The following is a 27,812-nucleotide window of genomic DNA, read 5'->3' as shown; positions in this document are numbered from 1 at the left end:
ATGGGCTGGGGGAGGGGAGATACAGACTTAACGCTCAATGAAGATAAGGCTGCTGTTTTTGCAAAATGAAGGTTGCGGAGACGGACGGTGCTGACCCGTTGACGGCTGCACAACAGTGGGAATGTGCTTAGGGCCCCTGAACTGTGCAGTTCGAAATGGTTGAAATGGTAGATTTTCTGTTCTATGTATTTTATCACAATAAAAAAAAAAAAAAACCAGTTGAGGAGCGGGTAAGGCAGCAGCTTGGGCGTCCCCGAACACGACACAGACCTACTGCTGGCCAAGCCAAGGGTCTGTAGGCACCTTGCGTATTTCACAAGCACGCATACCTCTGTGGCTCTGTGTAGCCCATCCTGCTTCTACTGCTATATACCTGGACTGGAGCACAGGCGGTGACCTCTCTCCTTCCTTCCTCCGTCAGCCACCAAGCAGCACCCCGGCTGTCCCCTCTCTGCACCCGTTTCTCCTGGGAGCGTGGCTCTGGGGATCCCACCTTACAGCCGTTCATGGGAACTGAGCACACAGTAGGCATCAGCCATTGCTGCGTTCAACCCGATTGCCAGACCTTGACCAATGTGTTGTTAGAAGTGTTCTTGTTCTTCCCAAAGGGGTCAGTTCTTGCCTACGGCCATACCACCCTGAACGCGCCCGATCTCATCTGATCTCGGAAGCTAAGCAGGGTCGGGCCTGGTTAGTACTTGGATGGGAGACCAAAGGGATCAGTTCTTTCAACCAAGGGAGGGACACTCTAAATGGGGGCTGTTTATAGTATGGCTCTTTACTCTCCACACAGACACCTTCCCAACCCTAGTGGGTGTCATGGTGAATTTCATGGGTCAACAGGGCTGGGCTAAGGGATGCCCAGATCGCTGGTAAAAAGTTCTTTCTGGGTACATCTGGGAGGGTGTCTCGGGAAGTGCGTTTGAGTCTGTAGCCTGAGTAAAGATGGTCCTCCCCAGGGTGGGCGGGCACCGTCCAGTCCACTGAGGGCCTGAATGGAACATAAAGGGGGAGGAGGGGCAGATTTGCTCTTTGAGCGGAGACGTCATCTTCTCCTGCCCTCGGATACCTGCACCCCTGGTTCTGGAGCTTTTGGGATGCAGATCCTGGCTTATTGGCCCCAGGTTCTCAGGCCTTTGGACTGGGATTGAATTAGATTCTCCAGCTTGCAGACAGCTCCCTGGGGGACTTCTCCGCCTCCACCAGCAGGTGGGCCGATTCCTAAAAGAAATGTCCTCCTAAAGATCCCTGCCTGTATCCCACTGGTTCCGTTTGTCTGGACAACCCCGCTCTGCCATGCTGCTGGTGTCTCTTTTCTCAGGCACATTGAAAAGCAGGCCAGGCCCCCCCTATGGCCCCACGTGGGTGTGTATTTGGGTGGCGGGGACTATTCATTAGGCAGAAGGTGCCTCTCAGCCTAGCCACCTGCTGCGGCCCTTTCTACCTGTACTCAGGTGCCTTTAGATACGGATCGCAGTGGTGTCTTTGCTAACGGGCAACACGAATGCATGTCTTAGGGTTGACATTCACAGAGATGAGGCTTCTAGCTGAACCCCCTTCCCCGCACCCCCCCCCCCGAGGGTCCCACCCCACAGGGGAGCCGGCGGCAGTGTGTGGGCCTCGGCTGGACTGCCTCACTTCAGATCTCACCTCCCCTCTCCCCCGACACCAGGCTCCCGTTCTTCTTCCCTCCTCAGTACCCCGGCTTCCCAGTGGGTAGAGTGGGGGACAGCATGACTTCCCCTGTAAGGGGCCTCACACGAGACCTGGCCCAGAGAGCAGGGACAGCTGCTGTTTTCGTTGTCCAGTTGTCTAGGGTGGACACACAGCGGTGGCAGCCCGGCTTTGTGCTCCTTGGGGAAAGCGACCAAGAGAAAAGGCTTCTCACTGCGGGAACCAGTGAGGTTTTCTGAACAAGGCCCAACGTGGTGAGCTTAGACCCTGGGGATTGTGTCAGGTGGGGAGGGGAGACTCCAGGTGGGGAAGACCCCCCCCCCCCCCCTTGGCCCTAGTGGCGGCTAGGAAAGCACAGGGATAATCAGGGCTGCCCTCTGCCCCCGGCTCCTACTGTCCGTGTGACCTTGGGCGGGTCAGGGGCCTCTTTGAGTTGCTCTTTATTGTCTGTAAAAGTGCAGGACTGTGGAGAGAAGGAAGGGAAGCAGGGAGAGGGAGAGAGGGAGGGGAAGGAGGGGGAGGAGGAAGAGGGGGAGACAGGGGGAGGAGAGCAAGAGGGGAGGGGGAGGGGCGAAAGACAGCCCTGGAGGTCTCACTGCAAATCCCTGGCTGGGTGGGATTTGGGCCAGTCTCCGGCACCCCCACTCCCCAGCTCTCTCCCGCTCAAGGATGTGTTCAAGGCCCTGAGCCGACCGGCAGTTGTAACAAGAAGCAAAGTGCACTCCTGATACCGAAGCCCCGCCTTCCAGGGAGGGCCTCCGTGGGTCAGTGACCTCCCAGAGCCAAAGCCTCCGGCTGGCCCCGGCCTGGCCCCTCCCTCGCCCAGCAGAGTGGGTGTGGGGATGTGCACCAAGGGCCAGAAGAGGCGTTCGCCGCCCCCCTCCCCCCCCCCCCCCCCCCCCCCCCCCCCCCCCCCCCCCCCCCGCCCTGAGCGGCCAGCCCCCATCCCTACCCAGGCTCGCTCTGCTGAGGCTCAGAAAGGTTAAGGAACGTGGATGGCAAAAGCTAAAAGCAATCAAAACACCGGTACAGCTTAGTGGAGAATCTAGAGAAAACCCCCAGGCACGAGAACAGTAGTGAGAACAGCCGCCAAGCTCCCTGGGTGCTCGGTGGAGGCCGGACACTTTCCCAAGTAGCTGCCCGTTATGAGCTCAGTTATCCCCGGACGGGCCCAGGGGTCCTCACCGCCCAGGGGTCCTCACCGCGGGCGCTCCTTTGGGTCCGCCTCCCTCAGCGTCGGAGATCCACCCTGCCCTGCGTCCTCCGTTCCTTCTTATGGACGAGGGCGGGTCTACGGCGCGAATGCCCTGATCTGTAGATCGATTTTAATGTTGACAGACACGTGGGCGGTTTCCAGTTTGAGGCTTTCATGAACAGGCTGCTGGGAACACTGTCCTTGAGTAAATACGTGCGTTTGTGTCCACTGGGGACGTGGCGGGAGTGGTAGGGGTGTTTTCCCACCCACACATCCTATGCACATACGCCTACGTCCCGCAGGCCTGCCAGGGGTAGAATTCAGCTTCAGTAGGCAATCTCTTTTCCAAAATGCTCTCACCAGGTTGCAAGTCCCCCAGCGAGGTGTGTGGGTGCCCGCTGCTCCTGCTTTTCCCCAGCCTTTGTATTTACAAACGTATAATGTCTAAAATAAGTAAAGCCAGGGGCACCTGAGCGGCTCAGGCATTTCACCGTCCAACTCAGGTCATAATCTCGCAGTTCGTGGGATCGAGCCCCGCGTCGGGCTCTGCATTGGTAGTGAGGAACCTGCTGGGGATTCTCTCTCTCTGCCTCGGTCTCTGCCCCTCCCCCACTCGAGCTCACTCTCTCTCTCTTTCTCTCTCTCAAAATAAATAAACTTACATCAATTTATCAGTCAGCCAAGCAGAGCTAATCTACAGCCTTGGGGATCTGGACGGTGCTTGCCTTTGGGGTAGTGCCTGGAGGAGGTCTTAGGGGGACCTCAGATGCTATGACATTCTGTCTCTTGATCAGGGTACCGGTTTACACAGGTGTGTGTTCACTTTGTGAAAAGTCATTAAGCAGGGCACTTACAACTTGCTCACTTCGCTTCATGCACACTAAGTATCGATAAAAAAAAAAAAAAAAAGGACCCTTAGAAACAGTCCAGGGGCGCCTGGGTGGCTCAGTTGGTTAAGCGTCTGACTTTGGCTCAGGTCGTGATCTCACAGTTCGTGGGTTCGAGCCCCGTGTCGGGCTCTGTGCGGACAGCTCGGAGCCTGGAGCCTGCTTCGGATTCTGTGTCTCCCTCTCTCTCTGCCCCTCCCCTGCTCACTCTCTGTCTCTCTCTCTGCCCCTCCCCCACACCCAAGGGCACACACTCTCTCAAAAACAAATAAATAGGGGCGCCTGGGTGGCGCAGTGGGTTAGGCGTCCGACTTCAGCCAGGTCACGATCTCGCGGTCCGTGAGCTCGAGCCCCGCGTCAGGCTCTGGGCTGATGGCTCGGAGCCTGGAGCCTGTTTCCGATTCTGTGTCTCCCTCTCTCTCTGCCCCTCCCCCCGTTCATGCTCTGTCTCTCTCTGTCCCCAAAATAAATAAATGTTGGAAAAAAAAATTAAAAAAAACAAACAAACAAATAAATAAACATTAAAAAAATTATCCAGGAGCACCTGGGTGGCTCAGTTGGTTGAGTGTCCGACTCTTGGTTACGGCCCAGGTCATGATCTTGCAATTCGTGGGTTCGAGCTCTGGGTTCTGTGCGACAGTACAGAGCCTGCCTGGGATTCTCTCCCTCTTTCTTTGCCCCTCTGTCCAGACAAAGATGCCGAAGGTCCAGGTCACAACCTGATGGTGGGTCCCTTTCCTGGCCCCATCCCCACGTCTGGTCCTGGTCCGCCACGAAGTTCATTCTGCCTGCACGGGCTTCCTCTAAGTGGCCACCGGTTTCCATCTGTGTTACCCCCCTCAGGCTGGATCTCTCCCTGCTCGTGTGTGGCTCCCCCAGGCGGGCGTTGGTCGTGCTGTGACCCTCGGGCAGAGTTTGAACCCCCGCTCTGCGTTTACCCACCGAAGCCAAGGACTGGGTGAGATTCTGTTTGCTCAGTCTGAGGAGGGACGTGCGACACCAGCGTGTGGGGACCGTCTGGCCCAGAACAGGTGCCTACTTGACGAGAACAAGATTAGCACTGGCGACGGGCAGCATGAGTCTGGGGGTTGGGCGGGCTCTGATCCTGTCTTCAAGGCCCGACGGTGAGGCGGGGCAGAAAAGCGTGTTTCCTGTTAGAGGAGGCTCGCCGTGTGGAGGAGGGACGGGTGGAGAGCTGTCTTCCGTTAGTGAAATGACATAAGAATTAAATTAATAGATGCCTGAAAGTCATTTCCTTTGAACTTTTTAAAACCCTGCACAGTCAGGCCCGACATAAGGGGAGGGTCCCATGTGTCACGTTCTGCAGTCGTTGAGAGCAGTGATTTTGGAGATGATGCGGCAATGTGAGAATCGCTCATGCCCTTGCTAAGGGCAAGGGACAGGAGACGCCCTCCTATGGGTAGCTTGCGAGGGCAGTTCTGCCCAAAAACATGTGGGGACGCGGGGCGGCGTGGGGGGGGGGTGGAATCCCACTGCGCCAGCCCCCGGGATTGCCAAGTGAAGGGACTGTAGGTGGTTTGCATTTTCTTGTTCTCCATGTAATATCTTTCCGTGGAGGTTTTGTTTCTTACACACGTTCGGAAGTTTGCTTTTTCAAAAAGTGGAATGGTTCAAGCCTCGGCCTGTAGCTGTCGATCCATGAGAGCTCGCAGTGATTTGGGGGCGGCTTCCTCTGGCCTGGCTGCAGGGGAGGCTGGGGGAGGCTCGGCCGGGGCTCCACCCAGCACTGCTGGGCTGGAGACAGTGTTAGGTGAGCGTGTTCCAAACCCACGGGGCCACCTGCCAGCCGCCCACCAGGACAGGCCCTTCCCTCTCTGGCTGAGGTCTGGACTGTGATGAAAGGAAGGGTCTGAAGTGCCCACGCCGGGTAGCTATGGATAGCTGAAAAGGAGCTAACAGTCACAGAAGGTTGCAGAGAGAGAAACGGGACCTCCTGGCCCAGAGCTGCCCTGAAGGGTGGCTGAGGTGTGACCCGCAGGAAGTGGCAGAACCTCCAGAAAGCCACAGGGAAGGTGGGCACGTGTGGCAGCAGCTGGGCGAGAAGAGGGACGGATCCCGGGGCGAGGTGGGGCCCCGGGGCCACACAGACCAGGCAGAGCTCACCTTGAGCCCCGACCGCCGGGGTGCCCACGGTGTGCACTGAGCTGCATCTGGGGGGCTGAGCGTGGCTCTGGGAGGGCAGGTTCCCCCCAGACACCCGTGTTGGGGGAGGCAGCACCCCTTCCTTCCCTTCCCACTACAACCCGGGTCCTACCTTGACTCTCGGCCCAGTGTTTGTTGCGCAATGCTGGGGCCACCTGGACCTGACCACACTGCAGTTTGGAGGAGTATGAGCCCTTGAAATCTACTACAAAGCTGTAATCATCAAGACAGTGTGGCACTGGCCCAAAAACAGACACATAGACCCATGGAACAGAATAGAGAACCCAGAATTGGACCCACAGGTGTATGGCCAACTGATCTTTGACAAAGCAGGAAAGAGCATCCAATGGAAAAAAGATAGTCTCTTTAGCAAATGGTGCTGGGAGAACTGGACAGCGACATGCAAAAGAATGAAACTAGACCACTTTCTTACACCAGACACAAAAATAAACTCAAAATGGATGAAAGACCCGCATGTGAGACAGGAAACCATCAAAACCCTCGAGGAGAAAGCAGGAAAAAAAACCTCCCTGACCTCAGCCGCAGCAATCTCTTACTCGACACATCTCCAAAGGCAAGGGAATTAAAAGCAAAAATGAACTCCTGGGACCTCATCAAGATAAAAAGCTTCTGCAGTGCAAAGGAAACAATCAACAAAACTAAAAGGCAACCGACGGAATGGGAAAAGATATTTGCAAGTGACATATCGGATAAAGGGCTAGTATCCAAAATCTATAAAGAACTCACCAAACTCCACACCCGAAAAACAAATAATCCAGTGAAGAAATGGGCAGAAGACACGAATAGACACTTTTCCAAAGAAGACATCCGGATGGCCAACAGACACATGAAAAGACGCTCAACGTCACTCATCATCAGGGAAATACAAATCAAAGCCACACTGAGATATCACCTCACACCGGTCAGAGTGGCTAAAATGAACAACTCAGGAAACAACAGATGTTGGCGAGGATGTGGAGAAACGGGAACCCTCTTGCACTGTTGGTGGGAATGCAAACCGGTGCAGCCGCTCTGGAAAACTGTGGAGGTTCCTCAAAAAATTAAAAATAGAATTACCCCCTATGACCCAGTATTAGCACTGCTAGGAATTCACCCAAGGGATCCAGGAGTGCTGATACATAGGGGCACATGTACCCCAATGTTTATAGCAGCACTTTCAACAATAGCTAATTATGGAAAGAGCCTAAATGTCCATCAACGGATGAATGGATAAAGAAGATGTGGTTTATATATACCATGGAATACTACTTGGCAATGAGAAAGAATGAAATCTGCCCATTTGCAGCAACATGGATGGAACTGGAAGGTATTACGCTGAGTGAAATAGGTCAGTCAGGGAAGGACAGATATCATATGTTTTCACTCATATATGGATCTTGAGAAACTCAACAGACAACCATGGGGAGGGGCAGGGAAAAAATAGTTTCAAACAGAGAGGGAGGCAAACCATAAGAGACTCTTAAATACAGAGAACAAACTGAGGGTTGATGGGGGGGAGTGAGGGGGAGAGGGGAAAATGGGTGATGGGAATAGAGAAGGGCACTTGTTGGGATGAGCACTGGGTTTTGTATGGAAGCCAATTTGACGGTAAATTATATTAAAAAAAAGAAAACCGAAAAAAAGTAAATAAATCTAAACAGCATGTAAATCACACGTCTTTGCCACAGCTTTTTGGCTGCTGGGGCCTCTGTAAGGTCAGGCTATCAAGATCTATGTGCCCGAGGCACGTCACCCAGGCGAGTGCACGCAGCTCTGACCCCTCCGGACCCGCCAGCATTGCCATTAGAGAAGCAACAGCCTGGTAAACTCTAGATTCTTAGAAAACCAGAGTGCCGTGATTTAATGGAGCCTGAGTGGCGCCCCGCAATTTCATTGTCACGGGGAGGGAGGGCAAGCTGGAGAGGAGCTGTACAGCCAGAGCTCAGAGACCAAGCCTCCTCGGGACTAACCACTCCCCGGCCCTCCTCGGCCTCCCCCAGGAAGCCTCCCAATCGCATGCATAATTTATGAGGAGGAGCCGATGCATATTCATGAGCTCATTGCCTTCCAAGGCCAGTCGCTGTCTGTGAAAAATCCTCCCGTAATGAATTATTGCCTGGGAAGCCGAGGGTTGGGCTCAAGGCAGGCCCCAGTCCCCAAAATTACTACAATCCTTACAATTCCTAAAACTTGCTTTGAAGAAAATGCTCCCAACGGTGCCTACCTTTGGTCTAATGTGGGGGAGACGCAAACAATGAAGCCTCTACCGTGGGAATGCCTTAACCCCAAGGCTGCGCAGGTAGGGGTGCACCCGTAGCATTTCAGGGAAACTGAGGCAGGTCTCCCCTCACCCCGAGGAAAGACACCCCTGCGTGCACGGTGGGTGGGACTCTGAAGTAAACCCTCCTAAGTGTCTGTTCACATAAGATCAAGAGCCAAAACGCCCTGCTGGCTGGTCACGACCCTTTCTGGGTCTCAGTCTTCCCCATCTGTGGACTGGGTTGGTAATCCCTCATTGCATCTGCTCTGAGCCCAGAGAGAGGTCGCCCGGCACCGGCTGGTGGCCGGGTTGGAATGGTGGTGGTGTTTTCTCTTTCTTGGCCGGCCAGAAGATAACCTGCGTCTTACAGCCAGTGGATCCTAGGCTCTGACGAAACACAGGCACACTTTGTTTACAGATACCGACTTTTTATGAGTCGGAAGTCTGTGGCCATCCTGTGTCAAGCAAGCCTTATTGGTGCATTTTTCCAACCGCATTTCCTCACTTCATGTCTCTGTGTCCCACTTTGATAATTCTCCCAATATTCCATTATTCTTTTTTTAATGTTTATTTATTTATTTGGGGGGAGAGAGAGAACAGGTGTGTGTTTACGAGTGGGGGGGGGGCAGAGAGAGGGGGAGAGAGAGAATCCCAAGCAGGTCCACCCTGTCAGTGCAGAGCCCAACACGGGGCTGGATCTCACCGCCTGAGCCGATATCAAGAGTGGGATACTCAACCCACTGAGCCACCCAGGCGCCTCCCAATATTTCATTATTCTTATGTTTCTTACGGTGATCTGTGCTGGGTGATCACCACTCCCTGAAAGCTCGGAGGATGGCTAGCATTTTTTAGAAACAAAGTGTTTTTTAATTAAGGGATGCACATAGTTTTCTTAGACATGATGCTATCGCACCCTCATACACAACAGCATAGCGTAACCGTTACTTTTATATGCCCTGGAAACCAAAAAACTCATTTGTCTTGCTGTATTGTGACATTCACGTCATTGCAGTGGCCTGGCTCAGAACCCACGACACCTCCGCGGTGCACCTGTGCGGTCATATGCCACCGGCGCTCACAGAGATAAAGGGACGTCGAGGAGCAGAGCGGGGGCTGCACATAGCAGGTGCTTGACGAACGGGAGTCTCCAATTTCCAGTCCTGGAAAGAACGGGCCCCACTCGTCCCAGTTTGCCTGGCGGAGGAATCTGTTCACAAACCCCATAGGTCCGCATTTTATTCCACGCGCTTCGTGGCGTTAGAAGCGTTCAGTAAGAACCGGTCTAATTGAGACGTGGAGTGGGCGTGCGAGGGCGCCCCGAAGTTTTCCCAAACGAGTCACAACCCAGTTAAAATGTTACTCATGAAACCCAAGACGGTGATTCAGTTCGTACTCCATCTGGCATTTCTTGCTTACAAGCAACTCACATATGACTCAACTTTGATTCTGCTTATTAAACATTAGCCGGCACACGTCCTCATCCCAATAAAAAGCCATCTTGAAAACCTCGCCACAGAGGAGCGCCTGTGCCCCTGAGCGCGACTGCGCGCGCGCGCGCGCGTGTGTGTGTGTGTGTGTGTGTGTGTGCGCGCGCGCGCACACACTTGCACAGGCCCGCGCTAGGGGCAAGCTCATCCATGAGGGTCCCAGGCGCTGTGACCTGAGTGTACGGAGGGCTGGCCTTGTTGACATGTGACCTGCGCTGTCGCACAGGGCTACAGGCTTGGTTTAATGTTCTGCTGTCACCACCTGGAGATTCTAGATAATTCTTGAAGGGGGGCCTGCACATTCATTTTGCAGGCCCTGAGAATTTTGTGCTCGGTCTGGGTGGACGTGAGTGTGTGTGTGTGTGTCTGCACATCTGTGTGGGTCCCAGAGCCCACGCGGCCCGGGGAGTCTGAGCCATAGAGATGAGGTGCACGTGTCCGTGTGGGTGCTGTGGGTGCCCGTGTGGGGACCTGTGGGTGAGGGCTGGAGCAAGTGGACATGGGGGGGTGTGGAGAATCTCACCCGGAAGCGGCTGGGACAGAGGCCCATGAGCCACACTGGGAGCCCCAAGATGCAGATTCCAGGGGCCCGGCGGGGGTGGGGGGGCTCGGAACACACCCTTTCAGCCGGCACTCCCACCCCAGCCGGCTGTAATGACACCCGAGTTTGAGAACCCCTGGCTGTGGGTTCTGGGCACTGAAAAGTGAGGCCATGCTTCTTCAAGGAGAAGCTTAGAACATCACAGAGCTCAAGCCATCTCACCACCCACCTTATTATCTCAAGTTCAGGTTCTTAAAGGAACAGAAGCCTGCCAGGAACACCAAGGAACAGATGAGCCCCAAGGCTGCTAACCTCAGGGAACCCCGGCCAGAGGCCTCCCTCGGCTGCCTGGGCCCCCAGCCAAGCAGTGACTCATGCTGGAGCAGGATGGTGTGGCCTTGATGGCCAGCCCTCCCCTCCCACATCCCTGCATCAGCAGGGCAGGGCTGGGGGTGCTACCCCCGTGACTTCTCCAATTTATCAGCGTGGGTCACACCGTGGACCCTGCCGCTCCTGGGCACCACTCCCCTGCCCATGTTCCTGGCCTGACATCCCCCACCGAGACCCACCCTAAATCAGCAGTGATTGGCTGTGATCAGCAGTGCCCCCCCCCCCCCGCCATGCCATCAGAGAATGCTGTCTCCAACAGCACAGGGAAGGGTCCTCACTGCACGCTGTGGGGGTCCAGCAGGCGCTGACCCTCGGATTGTTGGCCCCTGGTGACCTCGCCCAGGATAATTCTGTTCCCGAGCTCCATTCCACTGAAAGCGGTCCCAGGATCAACACGCTATCCCCTCGCTGAGGGCAGCAATGGCTGAGAGAGGGGCTGTCGCTTGCCAGCTGGTGACCTGGGCAGGTCACTTGAGCTCTCTGAGCCTCAGTTTTCTCATCTGTGAAATAGCCCCTCCCTGTGCCAACTCTTGGCTGGGGCTTAGCTCCTGCCCCCTGCCTCCTCCCAGCAGCCCCTGCTTGACCCGTAGACACACGTCAGTGTCCCCACCCCTGTCCCCTAGAGAGGGGCATTGAGCCTCTAATCAGCAACAGTGCAAGTTAGAATTGGGTCCCACAAGCTTTTGCGACCGGGAGAAGCCCCCTGTTTCCCAGGAGGGGAAGTGGCACCACCCTTGAGTGTTTTTTTTTTCTGTAGCTGCCACTGTGAAGCACCTACTATGTGCTGGGCACTCTGCAGCCCTTCTGCGGGAGCCCTTAAAACCATCAGAAGAGGTGGGGGCGCCTGGGTGCTTCGGGCCCCTGGTCAGGCTTCATGCTGACAGCACAGAGCCTGCTTGGGATTCTCTCTCTCCTCCTCTCTCTCTGCCCCTCCCCTGCTCTCTCTCTCTCAAAGCAAATAAGCTTTTTAAAAAATGGGAGAAAAAAAAAGAAACCATCACAAGAGATGAGGGGAGGTGTCAAAGATAAGAGATGAGGGCTCAGAGAGGTTAGGTGTCTTGCCCAAGGACACACAGCTTTGAAATCTGAGATGGAAACCCAGGGCCTTCAGAGCGACGCTGATGCACAGATACTTTGCCTCTCAGAGCAGGGCCCGGCCAGCCCAGACAAAAGCCCCTCGGGGCCTCCAGGGTCCCTCTGCTGTATGAGGCCGTATATCCCCATGCTGCCTCCCTCGGCTTCCCGACACAGCCCCGGTGGCAGGGAGCCCGGTGCCAGCCCTTCTATTATTCACGCCTCCCTTCGGTTGCCAGCAGGGACCTGGCCCAGAGGTCCCAGCTTTGCCAGGAAAGATAAGGAGCCAACACCTGACTCGTCCCTTTCTGAGCTCCGTCTTGATTTCCCAAAAGAACACAAAGGCCTGTCATTCCTGGCCCCGTGCCGGAAGCTGGACCTCATTCTCATGAAAGGAAGATAAACCATTAGCAGGATTAAAACTGGTTAGATTAAAAAAAAAAAAGACCGGTTAGATTTACAGCTTTTCCTTGTGACCACCTGTCCCCTCCTGTAACACTGCATGGGTTGGAGGGGCGGGTGCCTGCCGTCTGCAGGGGTCTGTCGAGGGGTGGGGAGGGCAGGGGAGGCATCGGCTCCCCTGTGGGGTCCGTGGAACACTTCCCTGGGGGTCGGGGGCCGGTGCTACTAGTCCCACGTTAGAGGTGGGGAAACTGAGGCTTGCTTAGACCACTCAGCTGGTGGATGGCTTGGCCAGTGCAGGATGGCAAAGCTGACTCGTCCATCCTCAAAACAAGACTCGTAAAAAGTGAATTCCTGTGTGCAAACCCTGCCCGCCCACACCCGGACCTCTAACTTTATAATTGGCTCACGCAGGAATTGAAAAGAAAACAAAAGGGCGAGGCCACCAAAGGGAACCCCGGGAGGTCAGTCTGCAGCCCCTGCACCTCACCCTTTCTCCTCCTCCAGCACGGGGAGCCCCCCACCCCAACCCCTGAGCAGGCCAGGCTGGGAGTCGAGGCGTGGCCTCACCCAGAGTTCACACGGCCACTGTTGGGGGACGCAGGGGGTGGGGGAGGCGACATTCCAGGCTGAGAAGTGCCCCTCTCCCCCTCAGACCCCGCCAAGCTGATGGTGACCGTGGCTGCCACAGGGTTAAAGCGATGTCACAAGAAGGGGTGTCTCGTGTCCCCCACCCCCAGGAGTGAGGCTTCAGACATCACCAACAGTAGCTCCTCCCCTACTTCACACATCAGGAAACTGAGGCCCAGAGAGGAAAGGCGTTTGTCCATGAGCCCCAGTGACTCAGGGCAGGGACAAGGAGGGGCTCAGCCTCGGGATGGGGGCGGCAGCCTGCAGGTGAATCCCCACACCTCCGTGCGTTAGCCGTGTGATGATCCACACCCTCTGGGCCCAGCTTTCTTGTCCAGAAAGTGGCCACACCTCGCGGTTGGGGGGACAGAGAAAACAGAGAGGGCGTCCAAAGGGCCTTAGTCCGGTCTCGACCCCAGTGCCTCCGTCATAGAGGCGGCCGGAGGAACAGTGACGAGCAGCCTCAGAGGAGTAACAAAGCTGTTTGTTGAGCACCTACTATGTGTGGCGGGCACAGAGATGAGTCAGACATACGGGTGCCGCCCTCACCACGGTCACCGTCTGATGAAGGGACACGTGGAGAGATGAGGGCCCCCGCGGGAAAGGAGAGGGTGGAAGGCAAGGCCGGCTTTGCTAGGGATAACGAGGTGCTCTAGGACGGGGGACCACAAGGTGAGAAACGGCACGGAGCCGGCAGAGAGTTCTGTCTCCCGGCTGCACTTGGGGTGTGGGGGTGGGGGGCTGGCAGACCCCCCAGGGAGGCAGTGCGTGCCGGGCCCAGGGCCTTAGATGTAGCTCTGGTGGAGAAAAATCCCTAAGAGGTCCCACCAGCTGAGGTGTCAGGGACCGGGCGGCAGGGCCGAGAGGGGGGCCCGGCGGGGGCACCTCCCACAGAGGCCTCGATCTTACGACCGCTCGTGCAGTTTCCTGGAGAATTTCTTCCTTCATCCGCATGTTTTAGGGTTTGTTTTCTTATTCAGGCGTCTCTATTTTTAAAAAATCTGTGTGTAAAAAGCGTACGTATTTTTTAATGTGTGGTTTTGAAAGGTAGCAGCAGATTCCTCCCGCAGTCAGGCCCCACCGTGCTTCCTCTCCCAGCCGCCCTGCTTACTCCAGGCCGTAAATCACTTTTTTTTCTTTCTTTTTTTTAATACTTATTTATTTGGGGGGCGGGGAGAGTGTAACTGGGGGAGGGGCAGAGAGCGGGGGATGGAGAATCTGAAGCAGGCTCTACATTGACAGGCTGACAGCACAGAGCCCGACACGGGGCTCGAACTCACGATCTGTGAGATCACGACCTGAGCCAAAGTCGGACGCTCAACTAACTGAGCCACCCAGGTGCCCCTCTGTTTTTTGTTGTTGTTTTTTTTAAGTTTCTTTATTTATTTTGAGAAAGAGAGGGAGAGAGAGCGCACGTGAGCATGCACGAGCAAGGGAGGGGCAGAAAGAGAGGGAGGGGGAGAATCCCAAGCAGATTCCATGCTGTCAGCTCAGAGCCCAATGCAGGGATCGAAGTTGTGACCCATGAGATCGTGACCTGAGCCGAGATCGAGAGTCAGACTCTTCACCGACTGAGCCACCCGGGCGCCCCCATAAATCACTTCCGTAGTGGAGGGCTGGGAAACAAAGAGGAGACAGTTGCCCTTGGCACTAGGCAAGCTGCCTTCCAGCAGCCAAAGACCGTTTGGGTTCGCGCTGTGGAGGCCCAGCGGGGACGGCCCTGAGGCAGGCACTGCTTCCCCGGGGAATGCCCCCCTCCGCGGCCCTCAGCAGGCAGCCTTGCCCCTCGGTGGGACCAGGACACTTTCTCCAGGCCTGAAGGTCTATGACCTTGATCCCCACCCTCCTGGCTCCAACCACGATGTTCGGGGAGATGCTCCATCCTCAGTCCTGCGAGCCCGAAAGCAGAACTGTCATCAGAGGTGTCCCTGCGCATTGGGGGACTCTTCAGCTGCCAGTAAGGAGCAATATTTGGGTGGTGATGACACTTAAAAGATCGCCCGCTGATGATCTGAAATTCGGAGCTAATTGCACGCCTGTGTTCCATCTAGCAGCCCCGGTGTTGGGTACGAGACCCACATGAGTACGTGCCCGTGTGTGTGTTGTCGTCTCAAGACCTGACGTCTGGGAGTCCGGTGATAAGCATCTTCCTGGGTAAGGTCAAGCAATGCCTCTCGGGGGCTGTGCCTTCGGTGCTGTCTCAAGACGAAAGAACTCGAGCTCCCAGCGCGTTAGAACCAAGAGCCGGCCGCTGGCGGGGTCCATTACCACTGCCTCTGGAGGAGCTGCCCCCAGGACGCCACGCGTGATGATCCCACACGGGCTGGCCCCAGGGCCTTGGGCTTGACGTCTCTTGTCTTCTGCTGCTCAGAACCTCTGGGAATTACCATCCCTCCTTGCTGCCACTTGCTTGTAAAACCCACGTGAGATCTGGTCCCTCCTCTGCTCCAAACCCTCCATGGCTCCCGTCTCACTCAGGGCCCAAACCAGTGTCCCCTCTCAGCCCGCGAAAGGGTCCCGCGCTATCTTTCTGCCCCCTCCCCTCGGAGCTCATCTCCCACCCAAACTGACCCCGCTCGTGTTCTTTGGAAACACCAGGGACTCCCACTGCCGGGTGGTGGCACCTGCTGTCTCCTTCCGCCAGGAACGACCTTCCCCCAGATGCGTCCAGGACTCACTCTTTGGGTTCACCTCTCTTCCCTGAGTCATAGTGCTCCCTCCATCCTTTTCACCCTCATCGCCACAGTTTGGTTGTGTGTTCTGTTTCTGGGGCGTCAGCCCCGCGAGGAAAGGGACGACGCCTTCTTTGCAGCTGCTCCGTACGTGTTTGCTGAAGGACTGATGGCTCACTACTGCTCCTGCCTCTGCTCCCGTGCTGTCTGAGCAGCAGGACTCACTTGGTAATAGGAAGACCCCCCTGCAAGGCTGTCTCTAGCACACCTGAGCCTCGGCTCTTCCCCAGGCCCTGGATGGCCGTGCTCTCCTGGGCCCCGGTGCCTTCCATGCGCCCTCTGGTCCGGAAGACCCTTCTCTCCCTTGTCACCTCCCATTCATCCCTCAAGACCTGGCTTGGGATCACCTCCTCCGGGAAGCCGTCCCTGTAACTCTCGAGCCCTCGCACACGGTTCACCGGCCTCTCCTTGTCCATCTGCTAATTTGTCTTTCTGTCCAGCTGTGACAGACCATCCTCTGTGTGCCCAGGACCCAGCAGTGGCCTGGCCAACAGCAGGTGCTCAGGACGTGATTAGCGGTTAAGTGAGCAATTACTTACAGTTTCTTTTCTTTTCTTTTTTCATTCCCCTTCACAGACCCTAGAACTTCACCTGAAACACCTCTAGAGACACCTGCTCTAGACCGGTTCGTTTCACAGACGGGGCAACTGAGGAAGGCGGGAGGCGGGGTAACTAATTCCTGTCCGGCATCTTCTCTGGGCCGGGCACCAGCGTCTGGGCAGGGTGACATCTCCTCTGGCCACCCCCAGCTTCTGTGAGACCCTCGGTGGCTGTCCCTTTCTGGACAGAGGTCACAGCCCCGAACTGAGGCTGTGGCTTGCTAGGACTCTCAGCTTAGCCTGAGTCTTTTCGGAGACAACTGACTTGGTACCTGCATTTCATAGAAAGATTAAAAGGGTTTCTGAATCCAAAAACTTCCCTTTCTGTTTCAAAGGAAAAGCCTGGAGAGCCCAGAGAGGAGAAATCTGTGTGTGGGGGCGGGGGGGGGGGGTGGATCTGAGACCCTCAGACTATCTCCCTGGGTCCCCAGCCAGAGCCCTGGGAGGCCGCAAGCTTCTGGGGAATCCTGTGTCGGGGCTGAAGATACCAGACTCTAATCACAGGATCCTTTGAAAGTTACCATTACCATATATGGGGAGGGGGTCTTCGCAGATGTAATTAAGGATCCTGAGATGCGGGAGGGGGGACTATCCTGGATTATCCAGATGGTCCTAAATGCCAAAGTGAGAGTACTTATAAGAGGGAAGCAGACAGAGATCTGAGGCGCAGAAGGGGGACCATGTGGCCCCAGAGGCGGAGATGGGAAGGATGCGGCCACAAGTCAAGGAGAACGACCCCAAGCTGGAAGAGGCCAGGGACGGACTCTCCCCCAGTGAGAACACGGCCCTGCTGACATCTGGGCTTTCACCGCAGTGAGCCTAGCGTCAGACTTTGGGCCTCCCGACCTGCAAGAAAATTAATTTCTGGTTTTTTTTTTAACGTTTATTTGTTTATTTTGAAAGAGAGAGAGTGAGCAGGAGAGGAGCAGAGAGAGAGAGAGAGAGAGAGAGAGGGAATCCCAAGCAGGCTCCTTGCTGTCAGCACGGAGCCCCGCGCAGGGCTTGAACTCACCAACCGTGAGATCGTGACCTGAGCCAAAATCAAGAGCCAGACGCTTAACTGACTGAGTCACCCAGGCGCCCCGCGACAATTAATTGCCTTTGTTTTATACCCCAGGAAATGAACACACGCCACAGCCGGACGGGGCAAGAGCAGGAGGGCTTGGGGGGGATGGCCGGAAGCTGACGGGCTCACTGGGGCTGGGTACACGTCCTGTCTCAGACCGTGTGGTGCAGTCTACACCCCAGAGACGCCTCGGGGTCCCAGCACGTGGTGGTCCCAGGTGACTCGGTGCAGAGAAACAGCAACAACGGTATTCAGTCCGGCAGTCGTTCAACAAACATTCCCTGATGGGCGGCAGACGAGAAAGGCGTGGTCTCGCCCCCCACCCTGCCCTTGACCACACGCGCTATTTCGTTCATGCTTGGCGGCCTCATGCATTTTACACACGAGCAAACAAAGGCCCAGAGAGACTCTTTGGCTTGCAAAGGTCACACAGCGCCAGGTAGCAGAGCTCAACGGCCCGTGTCCCTCTCTCTGACTGATTCCCCAGCCACAATCCCGTGCCTGCCTCTCGCCTGCTGCCCCGAGTGGCCCTGGGCACAGTGACAGGGCGAGCGAAGAGCCTGGCATTCCCGCCCGCTGCAGCACCCGTACCCTGCACCAGAGTCTGGGGTCCCCTGGGGGAAAGACCCACCTCTCCCAGATGATAGGCTCAACTGAACATCCAGGGCCGTCAGGGCGGGCTCCGTGCGTTTCTCCCGCTGGGCTCCAGAGAGACCATGCAAGCTTCCCTGCGGGGCAGCCCGATGAGCCTTATCTGGAGGTGGATTTGTTTTCCACTCGTGATGACCCGATCGTGTTCCCTCGCCTCCTGCCCGGCTCCTGGCTCGGCTCCCGGCTCAGGTTCCCAGCTACACAATCAGCCTGACCGTCGGCACCTCGGCCAGGCCCCAGGCTCCCGCCCAAGCTCACGGGAGGATGCTCCTGGCCTATTTCCAGAGCTCTCCATTGACAGACGGAAGCTCGCGAGTCCAGGGAGGGCAACGTGACCAGCCTCGAGCGTAGTCAAAAGGAGGAGGCCCGATAACTTACGATAAGAACAACGGGCAGGTGTCTCTCACCAGAAACCCGAATGTCGGGCCAGGCTTATCTTCCCGGAGCGTGCGGGCCGGACCCCTGCCTCATCTGCCTCTCCCCGGGGTTTGTGCGGACGCGGCCGGGTCACATGGCCTGCCCAGCCCGGCAGCTGGGGAAGGACTCCCCCAGGGCCCGGCCAGTGTCAGCCAGCACGTTCTCTGATGAGGCCTGTCCTTTTCTAAATGGGCTTGGGATTTGCAGAAACCTCCAGGTTTCCAGCTTCCTCCGAGTCCCCTCCCTCACGCCAGCCCTCAGAGGAAACACGTGCTGGGCAGCCCCTCCGCGCCAAGGCCCTCAAACTATCTCACTGAACCCTCACCGCTGCCTGTGAGGCAGGCTCTGTTGCTGTCACCATTTTACAGATGAAGATCTTGAGGCTTAAGGTCTCCGAGGCGAGAGGTGATGCCAATGAGGACACGGAGAGACAACGCCATTAGTGACAAGGGAAAGGCAAGTCAAAACCACAGTGAGATCCCTTCACACCCACTAGGATGGCTGGAGGCAAGGGGACCACAGCAGGTGTGGCAAGGATGTGGAGAACAGGAACGCTCCTGCTCTGCTGCAGGGGCGTGCACTGGTGCAGCCACTGTGGGAAGCCGTCCGGGGGCTCCTCGGTTCAACGTGGAGCCACCCTAGGCTCCAGCAACGTCACCTCGAGGTGGCCGCCCAAGAGCCACGAAAACATCGGTTCACACAGGAAGTCGGGCACTAGTGTCTGTAGCCGTGTTGGTCATGATCGCCGAAAAGGAGAAACAACCTAAATGTCCATCATTTAGGCTGATGGCTGGTTAAATAACACATGGTCTCCCCGTACAAGGGGAGAGTATTTGTCCGCAAGAGGAATGAAGCACTAAGACCACAATGTGGAGGGACCTAAAAACGTCACAAGGGGGCGCCCGGGTGGCTCAGTCCGTTGAGCGTCTGACTTCAGCTCAGGTCACGATCTCGCGGTTCATGGGTTCAAGCCCCGCACCGGGTTCTGTGCTGATGGCTCAGAGCCTGGAGCCTGCTTTGGATTCTGTCTCCCTCTCTCTCTGCCTCTCCCCCACTCATTCTCTCTCTCTCTCTCTCTCTCTCTCAAAAATAAACATCAAAAAAAAAAAAGTTATGTGAAGCGAAAGGAGACAGTCACCAAAGGCCACGTATTGTGTGGTTCCATTTATAGGAAATGTCCAGAACGGGGAAATCCACAGAGACAGAAAGAATAGTGGCCGCCAGGGGCTGAGAAGGGCGGTTAATGGGCAGGGATTTCTTTTCAAGGCGATTAAAAAGTTCTAAAACTCACTGTGAGGATAGTTGCACAACTCGGTGAATAGACCAAAATGCCCTGACTTGTACCCTTGAGGTGGGTGCACTGAGTGATATGTGAATTACATCTCAATAAAGCCGTCGCCCCCCAACCAAAAGGAACGGTGCCCAGTGGGCCCCCAGGGCCCTGCGTGGAGCCCGCAGCCTGTGTATCACCGGCCAGTCCCTTTTTGCCTCCCTGTAGGGCTCCGGGGGACCTGCGCACAACTCCTCCGGTCAGCTGCCCCCCAGGGGCCTCCCCGGGCCGAGGCCCCAGCCCTTCCCTCACGCGGCGGGACCCACGCACACGCCAAAGTCAGGTGGTCCACTGAGACCGCGGGCTCCTCCAGAGAGGAGCACTAAGAAGGATGTCTTCTGTCTTCCGCAAGTGCGCCAGGGCTTTGACATGTTTTTCCGCCCGAAACAAATGAGGCGGGAACTCTAGAGGGTGTGTTTATACTAGGTAGAGAGTTCTCCAGACAGTTTGGCTTCGAGGTTGGAACGTGGGGTCCAGGGCTGCAGGGGCATCTGATCCCCAGCACCGACTCCACCGACCCCAACCCACATTCCGGCTTTATTCTAGCCATTCGACTGACACCCTCGCCCCTTATAGAAGGGCTTAGAGACAACCTCCAGCCTTTGCAAACGATCTTTTAAAACCAGCTCTCACCTCATTACACAAAACGACGTACGGCGTTCGCGGCCACGGCCCTCCGTAGGCTGCAAATTCGTACTTAAAGTCGTTATTTGTTATTACAAGTCCAGTGGGAAGCCTCTTGCTAAACTGGCTGCACAGCCTTTGTGTGGCGGTGTCGTGGGATCAAGGAAACAGTGTCTGTGTCAGAGAGATGAAGCACAGACTCATAGTTTACTTTCCAATACGTTTCTATGATCGTTTCTTTTTAAAAAGAATTTTTTTAAGTTTATTTTATCTATTTTGAGAGAGAGAGAGAGAGAGAGCGAGCGTGTGAGCACTGGAGGGGCAGAGACAGAGAGAGGGAGAGAGAGAATCCCAAGCAGGCTCCGTACCATCACCACGGCGTGGGGCTCGAACTCACAAACTGTGAGATCATGACCTGAGCCCAAATCAAGAGTCGGTCGCTTAACTGACTGAGCCACCCAGGCGCCCCTCTGTAATCATTTCTTTCTAATCTCAGACCTCATCTCTTTATCCGTTGAGTTTGTTGATTAGACGGCCTCAGGAGCTATCCAGCCCTAACCCCCTCTTTGGCCCCTTAGCAAATAATAAATCACTACAGCTTTTTGGCAATTAGCAGCTCATGTTCCTCTCGGTTACGCCTTTCCTTGCTGGTGGTGTGGCCAAATTTTTCAGAAATGTGTGTTTATGCTTTTAAATGCAAATTTAACTCTGTGGGAAAGAACAGGTTTTGAAAAATCTTGCCCCTTGCTTTGTGATCTGCATGTTGGAACGACTCATAATCTGCATTTCAGATGCTTCCAGACCACAGCTCAGACGGTACGCTCCGAACATTTCATAATAAAAATAGATGACTTTTTTTTTTTTTTCAGTCAACTGGGAACAAAAGTCAATGGGGGGCAGATACAGTGGTTCACGAGTGGAGGGCCGTACTCCGCCCTCTTGCCATTAGGTGTGGTCACGTGACTTGCTTGAGCCAGTAAATTCCAACAGTGGCAGCAGGGGCCATTTTTGCATGGGAGCATTTAATCGTCCGTGTGGCGTCTCTGTCTCTCTTTTTGCCTGCTTCATAACGGGGGAAACATGGGTCCCTATGGAGGCATTCGGTTGAGCCACCGCCTAGGTCACCCACCCTGAGAGTTACCCAGATCCGCAAAGGACTTTGCATGAGCCAGAAGTACACCTTTGTTGCCTTAAGCCACTGAGATTTGTTCTTTTCCAGAGCATACTGGACCCATCCTGAGTGACACAGTCGGTAAAAAACAAAGGTCCTGTTTTGATGAATATAAAGATTTGAAATCAGCAGCTGTGGATGACGATGTCTATCTTTCACCCGTCTCAGCCACCAACTTTCGTATTTTATTCTGACTGCATAGATTCGAGAAAATACAGTCAAGTCGTTGCAAACACCAGCAGCTTCGTTTTATTTTAAACGCATAATGAAGTTTTTAAAAAAAATCCCTCTTGCTCTCTCAAGAACGCTCAATTAGAATGAACCCTGGGTGGCTCAGTCGGTTAAGCGTCTGACTTCGGCTCAGGGCGTGATCTCACAGTTCGTGGGTTCGAGCCCCGTGTCTGGCTCTGTGATGACAGCTCGGAGCCTGGAGCCTGGAGCCTGCTTCGGATTCTGTGTCTCCCTCTCTCCTTCCCCCTCCCCCACTTGCACTCTGTGTCTCCCTCTCTCAAAAATAAACAAACATTTAAAAAAAAAAAAACCTGTTTAGAATGAACCCAATCCCTTAAAAGAACAGACATGGTAACTTGCATTTCCAAGTTGAATTCCCAACAGCTTGTAACCTGTATATTCTTGTCATAAGCGTTAAGGCCCCCCGAAGGGTATGATGATAGGAGACTAGGATTCAGTAGGCAGAGAGGGAAAGATTTGGTCCTGGGGTCCCTGGGTGGGGAAAAACACCTGTTCTGGAACAATGCTGAGAGGGTCGGACTACAGCAAGCCCCCTCAGGCGTAAGGTTCCTCTTAAGAATGGAAGAGAGCCCACCTACCCCCCTCAGGTTTCCCCTCTGGAATGTGACCCAAGACCTAAGTATGGCCTTAGGCCACCCCTTACACAATGGAAACAAGCCAAGGGGAGTGGACGACCCAGTGCCTACAGCTCTCAAGCCAGCAAGGGTAGAACCTGGGAAGGAACAAGGAAGGGAAGGGGACGCTGACCAGAACCTTATAAAACAGGGACCCTCCCTATAGTCCTTGGTGTTCACTTTCCAATGTCCCTTCTCTGTAAAGACAGCTTTCTTCCTTCCAGATCTTCTACTCTAATAAAGTTTTGCCTCCTGCTCATTTTGTGTCCCCCTTTTCCTTCGTCGAAGCGGTGAGACAGCGAACCCCGGGTATGGTGGTAAAAAATCCTGCAACACACTTCAGATTCTGGAGCAGGGACCTGAACCAAGAGGAGTGAAAGTTTACTCGTTTGCTGCTCAGAGGGGCTCGGGCCCGATGAGGGCCGGTGCAGAGCTGGGGCCTGAGCCCTGCCTCCTGTTGGGACACAGGACACGTGGGCAGGGCCACGTCACCTGTAGGCTCCTCGGAGGCCAAAAAGGAAAGGAGGCTTGTTACGGGTCACACAGCAACGAACGCCACCCAGACATATCTATCCCCCGACACCCAACTTGTCCAGGCCGGAACCGTTCAACCAGACGGTCGGGGGTGGGCGCTCCAAGGGTGCAGGGCCCCCAAGGAACCGCAGAGTCAGGGGAGGGGCCCCGGAGGAGGCAGAGCTGCACTGAGGCCAGATGAGAAAGAGAGAGAGAGAGCAAGCAGGGAAGGGGCAGAGAGAGGGGGGGACAGAGGATCCAAAGCAGGCTCCACGCTGACAGCAGAGAATCCAAAGCCGGGTTCAAACTCATGAACCGCGAGATCATGACCTGGGCCGAAGTCGGACACTTAACTGACTGAGCCCCCCAGGTGCCCCCCGCCCATGTGTTTTTACAGACCAACCCTGGGACTCTGCCAGGTCACCCCCAAACCCCTGGAGACGAGCATCTGTCCTGTGGACCTTCCCGATGGGGGCACCAGCACAGACCATGGCCTCCCTGCAGCCTCCCCGCTCCCACACTCCACAGTTGCCAGGCCCCCCCGGTCCCCCTGCCCTTCCCCTCCTGAATCAGCCTCACCCTCTCCCCTCAGGACCATCTTGCCAGCCTCCTCCTGGGCCTCTTGACCTCTAGATTCTCTAGTCCCTCCACCCCACACATGGAAGCAATCCGGGTACCCTCCTGGCTAGAGTTCTCACTGACTCCCTATTGCCCAAGAGACGAAACCCGAACCCCATTACTTGCCTAGAAAGGGGGAAGCCCTCATCACAGGAGGGGAGCCACCTAGAGAGCTGACAAGGCCCAGGGACCACGCCTGCCACCTCTCCTGGGGGAAGATACTTCCTCTCCAAGAGTAGGTCCTGAACAATGAAAATGTTTTGCTTTAATCTCCTTGTAGACACAGGCCCAGGTCCTGAGGTCGGTTGGTAAAACCCAGGCCAGGACAAGGAGGGACAGGGAAGTGGGGCTCTCTCTGGGCTCTGGGGGCACCGGGAGGAACTGAGTGAGATACAGGTGGCCCACTCCAATGTCAGGCCCTGCACCCTCAGAAAAACCTTTTTGTTTCCGGGCAAAGAGAGATACTTGGGGATCCTTTGGGGGACCCCAGAGAGATGCTGTCGGCTGCGCACCGCCCCTCCCCCCGCCAACCCGGCTGAATCACTTGGAACAGCTCCAGGACCCGCAGAGCTCTGAGGGAGGTGATAAAGACAGGGGGCCTGTCTGCTGCTCACCGCACAAACACAGGGAGGCTGGGGCCCAGAGGGGGCACGGCATCGGTGGGAGGTTGCACAGCAGGAGAAAGAGAGTCCCTCTGTTGGCTGAGCACTTAATTGGGTTAGGGGTGTCCATCCTCCCCCCACACACACCCTCCAAAGCAGTGAGGAGACTCACCACTGAGGCTCAGAGAGGCTAAGTGACTCACTCAAGGCCACAGACCCTGGGAGTGGTAAAGCAGGGATTCGAACCCTGGGCTCCCATGCACTCGCATTCAGTGCTCCTCTGAGAATACAAGGGCCTATTCTTTGGTGCTTGGAACTGTAAAACTGCTTTGCTGGAAACTTTCCCAAACATGTGGGGACTGACAGCACAGAGGCTGCATTCTCTTCCTGCAGAGTTCTGCCGAGAGGGGAGGGGACAGACCACGAGGTCAAAGGCAGGAAGAGACAATCAACAGACCCAGGATGTGTGGAGCCAGCACCTTCCGGCCCCTCTGTCCAGCCCCCCAGAGGGACGCGGTAGGGCCCCGTTTTGCAGACGAGGAAACGGAGTCTCCGCGGGGAAGTGGCCCATCCGTGCCCTGCAGAGCCAGGCCTAGAATCCAGACAACTATACGGGAAGTACCTTCCCTGGACGTGCTGTGCAGGCTGGCAGCTCCCGGTGCAGGCGGGTTCCTGCTATAAATACAGTGTTGACTCCTGGTAACCTTAGCCTCCAGGCTCCCCTGTCCAGGCACAGGGCCATGAACCCAGGAGCCGACTGCCTGCCACTGTGCTCCTGATCTGTGAAGTTTTCCTGACACGGTGACAAGGCACCACATTTTTTTTTTTTTTAACAGGCTCCAAATTATTGGAGACAATGCAGAACTGGCTAGCCATCTCCAAAGTGGGAAGGGCTGCTGTTCAGATGAGAGCGCAGATGGCCTACAAGACCCCCAGCCCCCACCCTTGGGCGAGCAGGGTGGGATTTCCTGGATGGGGCTCTTGGTCTGGGTGTGAATCCCGACTCTACCGTAATTTACCAACGGGGCAAACTTGGACAAGTCTGTTTGCCTCTCTGAGCTTCAGTTCCCCCAGCTATACAGTGGGGTTCATGCATGCCCCTCCAGGGATCGAACAATGTCTCCAAAGTGGCCAGGACACAAGACACAGCAGACCCCGTGTTCCTTTCATTTTCCTCTTTGGCTGCAGCTCATTTATTGGCTGAATGGTAGTTACAACAGCTACACCTGTTAACAGTAAGCCTGGTGTTATGTTAAGTGCGTTACAGGCCTCCAGTCACTTACCCCTCGCTGGAACTTAAGGAGCTAATGTCCTATCATTGTTAACAGATGAGGAAACTGAAGCACAGTGATCCGGAATAATCTGCCCAAGGTCACACAGGTCACACAGGTCGTGGGTGGAGAGCGGAGAACTTTCCCAGGCCCGGGGATTCGTTTGTGCAAATAAGTAGAAATATTTCACAGCTGTCTCCTGGACCCATTCACTGCCACGGGGTTGGCATCCTAGAAAGTCTGGTACTTTTTTTTTTTTTTTAATTTTTTTTTCCAACGTTTTATTTATTTTGGGGACAGAGAGAGACAGAGCATGAACAGGGGCAGAGAGAGAGGGAGACACAGAATCTGAAACAGGCTCCAGGCTCTGAGCCATCAGCCCAGAGCCTGACGCGGGGCTCGAACTCACAGACCGCGAGATCGTGACCTGGCTGAAGTCGGACGCTTAACTGACTGCGCCACCCAGGCGCCCCGAAAGTCTGGTACTTTAGACGACACGTTCTAGGAGACCCCCCCCCCCCCCCCCAGTAAACAAACACGCACCCTTGCCCCCAGGTGCTGTCTTTACTCCTGCCAACCAGATTGCACTGAGAGTCCAACCCGGCAGAGACCCGAAAGCATCCCACGGTATTTTACAGGCAGGAGGCCAAGTCCTGAGCTTGCCAGAGGTGACTTTCCCAGCGAGGGTGGGCAGAGCCACGGTGGTACCTGCCGCCCCCCAACCCAGCTGACCGTCTCCTACACAGCCAAGGGGCAGTAAAGGCCGTGTCTCCTCCCAGCCTCCTGGACACACACACACACACACACACACACACGCACATGGCTCCCATTCCATCGCCCTGTTGGGCTAAATATTGTTCTGGCCCTTCCTGAAATACCCATCTACATGCGGGTGGTTTTACAAGCTGCTAAAAGCAGGGCCGTGTCCCTGGTGGAGGGAGAGAGCTATTCCGGGTTCGTGTCAGGTGTGGGCAGAGCCAGCCAGAAAGGGCCTGTTTGCTGCACACATCCCCCCGCCCCCCGCCCCCCCCATACTGGCTCCTCGGCGGACAATTCCTGGCAGCCAGCACCACTGACGCCTGGCGGAAGAGGGTGAGGTCAGGCCATTTTTGTCAGTGTCCCCCTCCCCAACACACACACACACACGCAGAGTTCCAATTCCGACTTGGCCAGGTCCAGGCGCCCGGATGGTCCCTCAGACACCATGCGGGGGAGGGGAGGGGGCACACTGCCATCACTCATAATCTACCCCAGGACCCCAGGACAGCCAGACGTGCCCAGGATTCTCCACGGCGGTGCTTGGCAGATAAGGGATCCATGGGCCACTGCCGTGCCGTGTCTTAGGCAACAAGCCGCAGCTGGAGGGGCCGGACCGGGATACACAGGCTCCTGAGCCTCTGGCCTCCTGCCCAGGACCCTCCACCTGCTGCTTCCACGAAGCCACCACCAAGTCCTCACTGCACACCCGGCACCAACAGATAGGCTTTCGCCCGCCGGCACAGTGAACCTTCCCAACCACCTGTGGGTGAGGAACTATTACCACTGTCCCTTTTTTCACTTACGGGCTCTGAGCCTCAGAGATGTCCACCCCAGAGCTCGTCTTCAACTGGAAGGAGCCAAGGGTGGCCAGGCAGGGGCACAGGCAGCCAGTGCCCACCAGACCCCTTGCCCCGGGGAGGGCAGGGGCACGTGAGCAGACCCCAGTATCCGAGCACCCCTCTGCCTTTGCGTCCCTGGCCGTTTCCAACCTAGAGGATTTGGGGACCCGCGGGGTCCTGTGCCTTGTGCAGGCAGGCCGGGGGCTCAGAACTTCCCGGAGGTCTCAGACCTTTGGGGAATCAGATGGCAGCTGTAGGCTCCCCCACCCCGGATCAGTGTTCACACACACTCGTTTGCATGCGGTCGTGGGGGCCCATGGCACCCCGAGCCCACTGAGGGGCCCAGTCCAGACCCCGCCGCACTGTGGGGGTGAGCTCCGCACCCCCCGCTGGCGGCGGGAGGGGTTTGCAGCGGCCACAGCCCCCTGCTCTAGCCCCATCGGGAAGGCAGGGGGTGCAGCAGAACTTAGCTTTGAAAGTCCAGTTCCCCTTCCAGGAGCACGGCCCTCCCCCGCCCCCCCCCCATCAGGCATCAGGCTGGGAGGAAGGGGGTCCGGCCCCACAGCTGCCTGCAGCCTGGGGTGGGGGCGCCCGGTGCCCTCAGCGACCAGGAGCTTTGGCTCTGCAACCGGAGACGCGGTGGGTAAATATAGCACTGCCACTCACCGGCCGAGGGGCCCTCGCCGTCCGACATGGTGCAGGAGACGGGCGGGCAGCCGGCCACCAGCCTGCAGGGACGCTCAGAGCCGTCAGTGGCTGTCACCCACCTGGTGGGGCTTGGGGCTGCCGGGCCTGCTCTGCGTCCAGTCCCCAGGCAGCGTCCCGCCCCAGCCGGCCCGGCTGCCCCCACCGCCCCCCCATGCTGGGCTGGGCAGATAAGAACGCGCTCCAGAGCCAGAAGCCCGCAGGATTGGTGGATAAATCTGGGCACTGCCCTCCCCTGCCCTGGGCCTCTCCCGGGCTGCCTCGGAATGTTTCCTGCGAGGCTGCTGCACCCCTGGGTGCTCGGGCAGTCCCCAAGAGCCCAGCCCCAGCCCTGGAGACCCCAGAA

The 27,812-nt window shown here is 56.2% G+C and overlaps 1 protein-coding gene across 1 annotated transcript in view; it reads right to left on the bottom strand.

Moving 5' to 3' along the window:
* EML1 (EMAP like 1) overlaps positions 1-27,581 on the bottom strand; it is a 200,833-nt gene extending 173,252 nt beyond the window's left edge. The window contains exon 1 of the mRNA XM_047863455.1: positions 27,428-27,581. Within this exon, the coding sequence (XP_047719411.1) occupies positions 27,428-27,455 (28 nt within the window). The 5' untranslated portion in view covers positions 27,456-27,581. The remainder of the gene's footprint in view (positions 1-27,427) is intronic.
* Positions 27,582-27,812: the final 231 nt, after the last annotated feature.

This window comes from Prionailurus viverrinus, chromosome B3 (genome assembly GCF_022837055.1).
Source record: "Prionailurus viverrinus isolate Anna chromosome B3, UM_Priviv_1.0, whole genome shotgun sequence".
NCBI classification, from domain to species: domain Eukaryota; kingdom Metazoa; phylum Chordata; class Mammalia; order Carnivora; family Felidae; genus Prionailurus; species Prionailurus viverrinus.
Note: the sequence above shows the minus strand (reverse complement) of the source record. Positions and strands in the feature narration are given on the sequence as shown.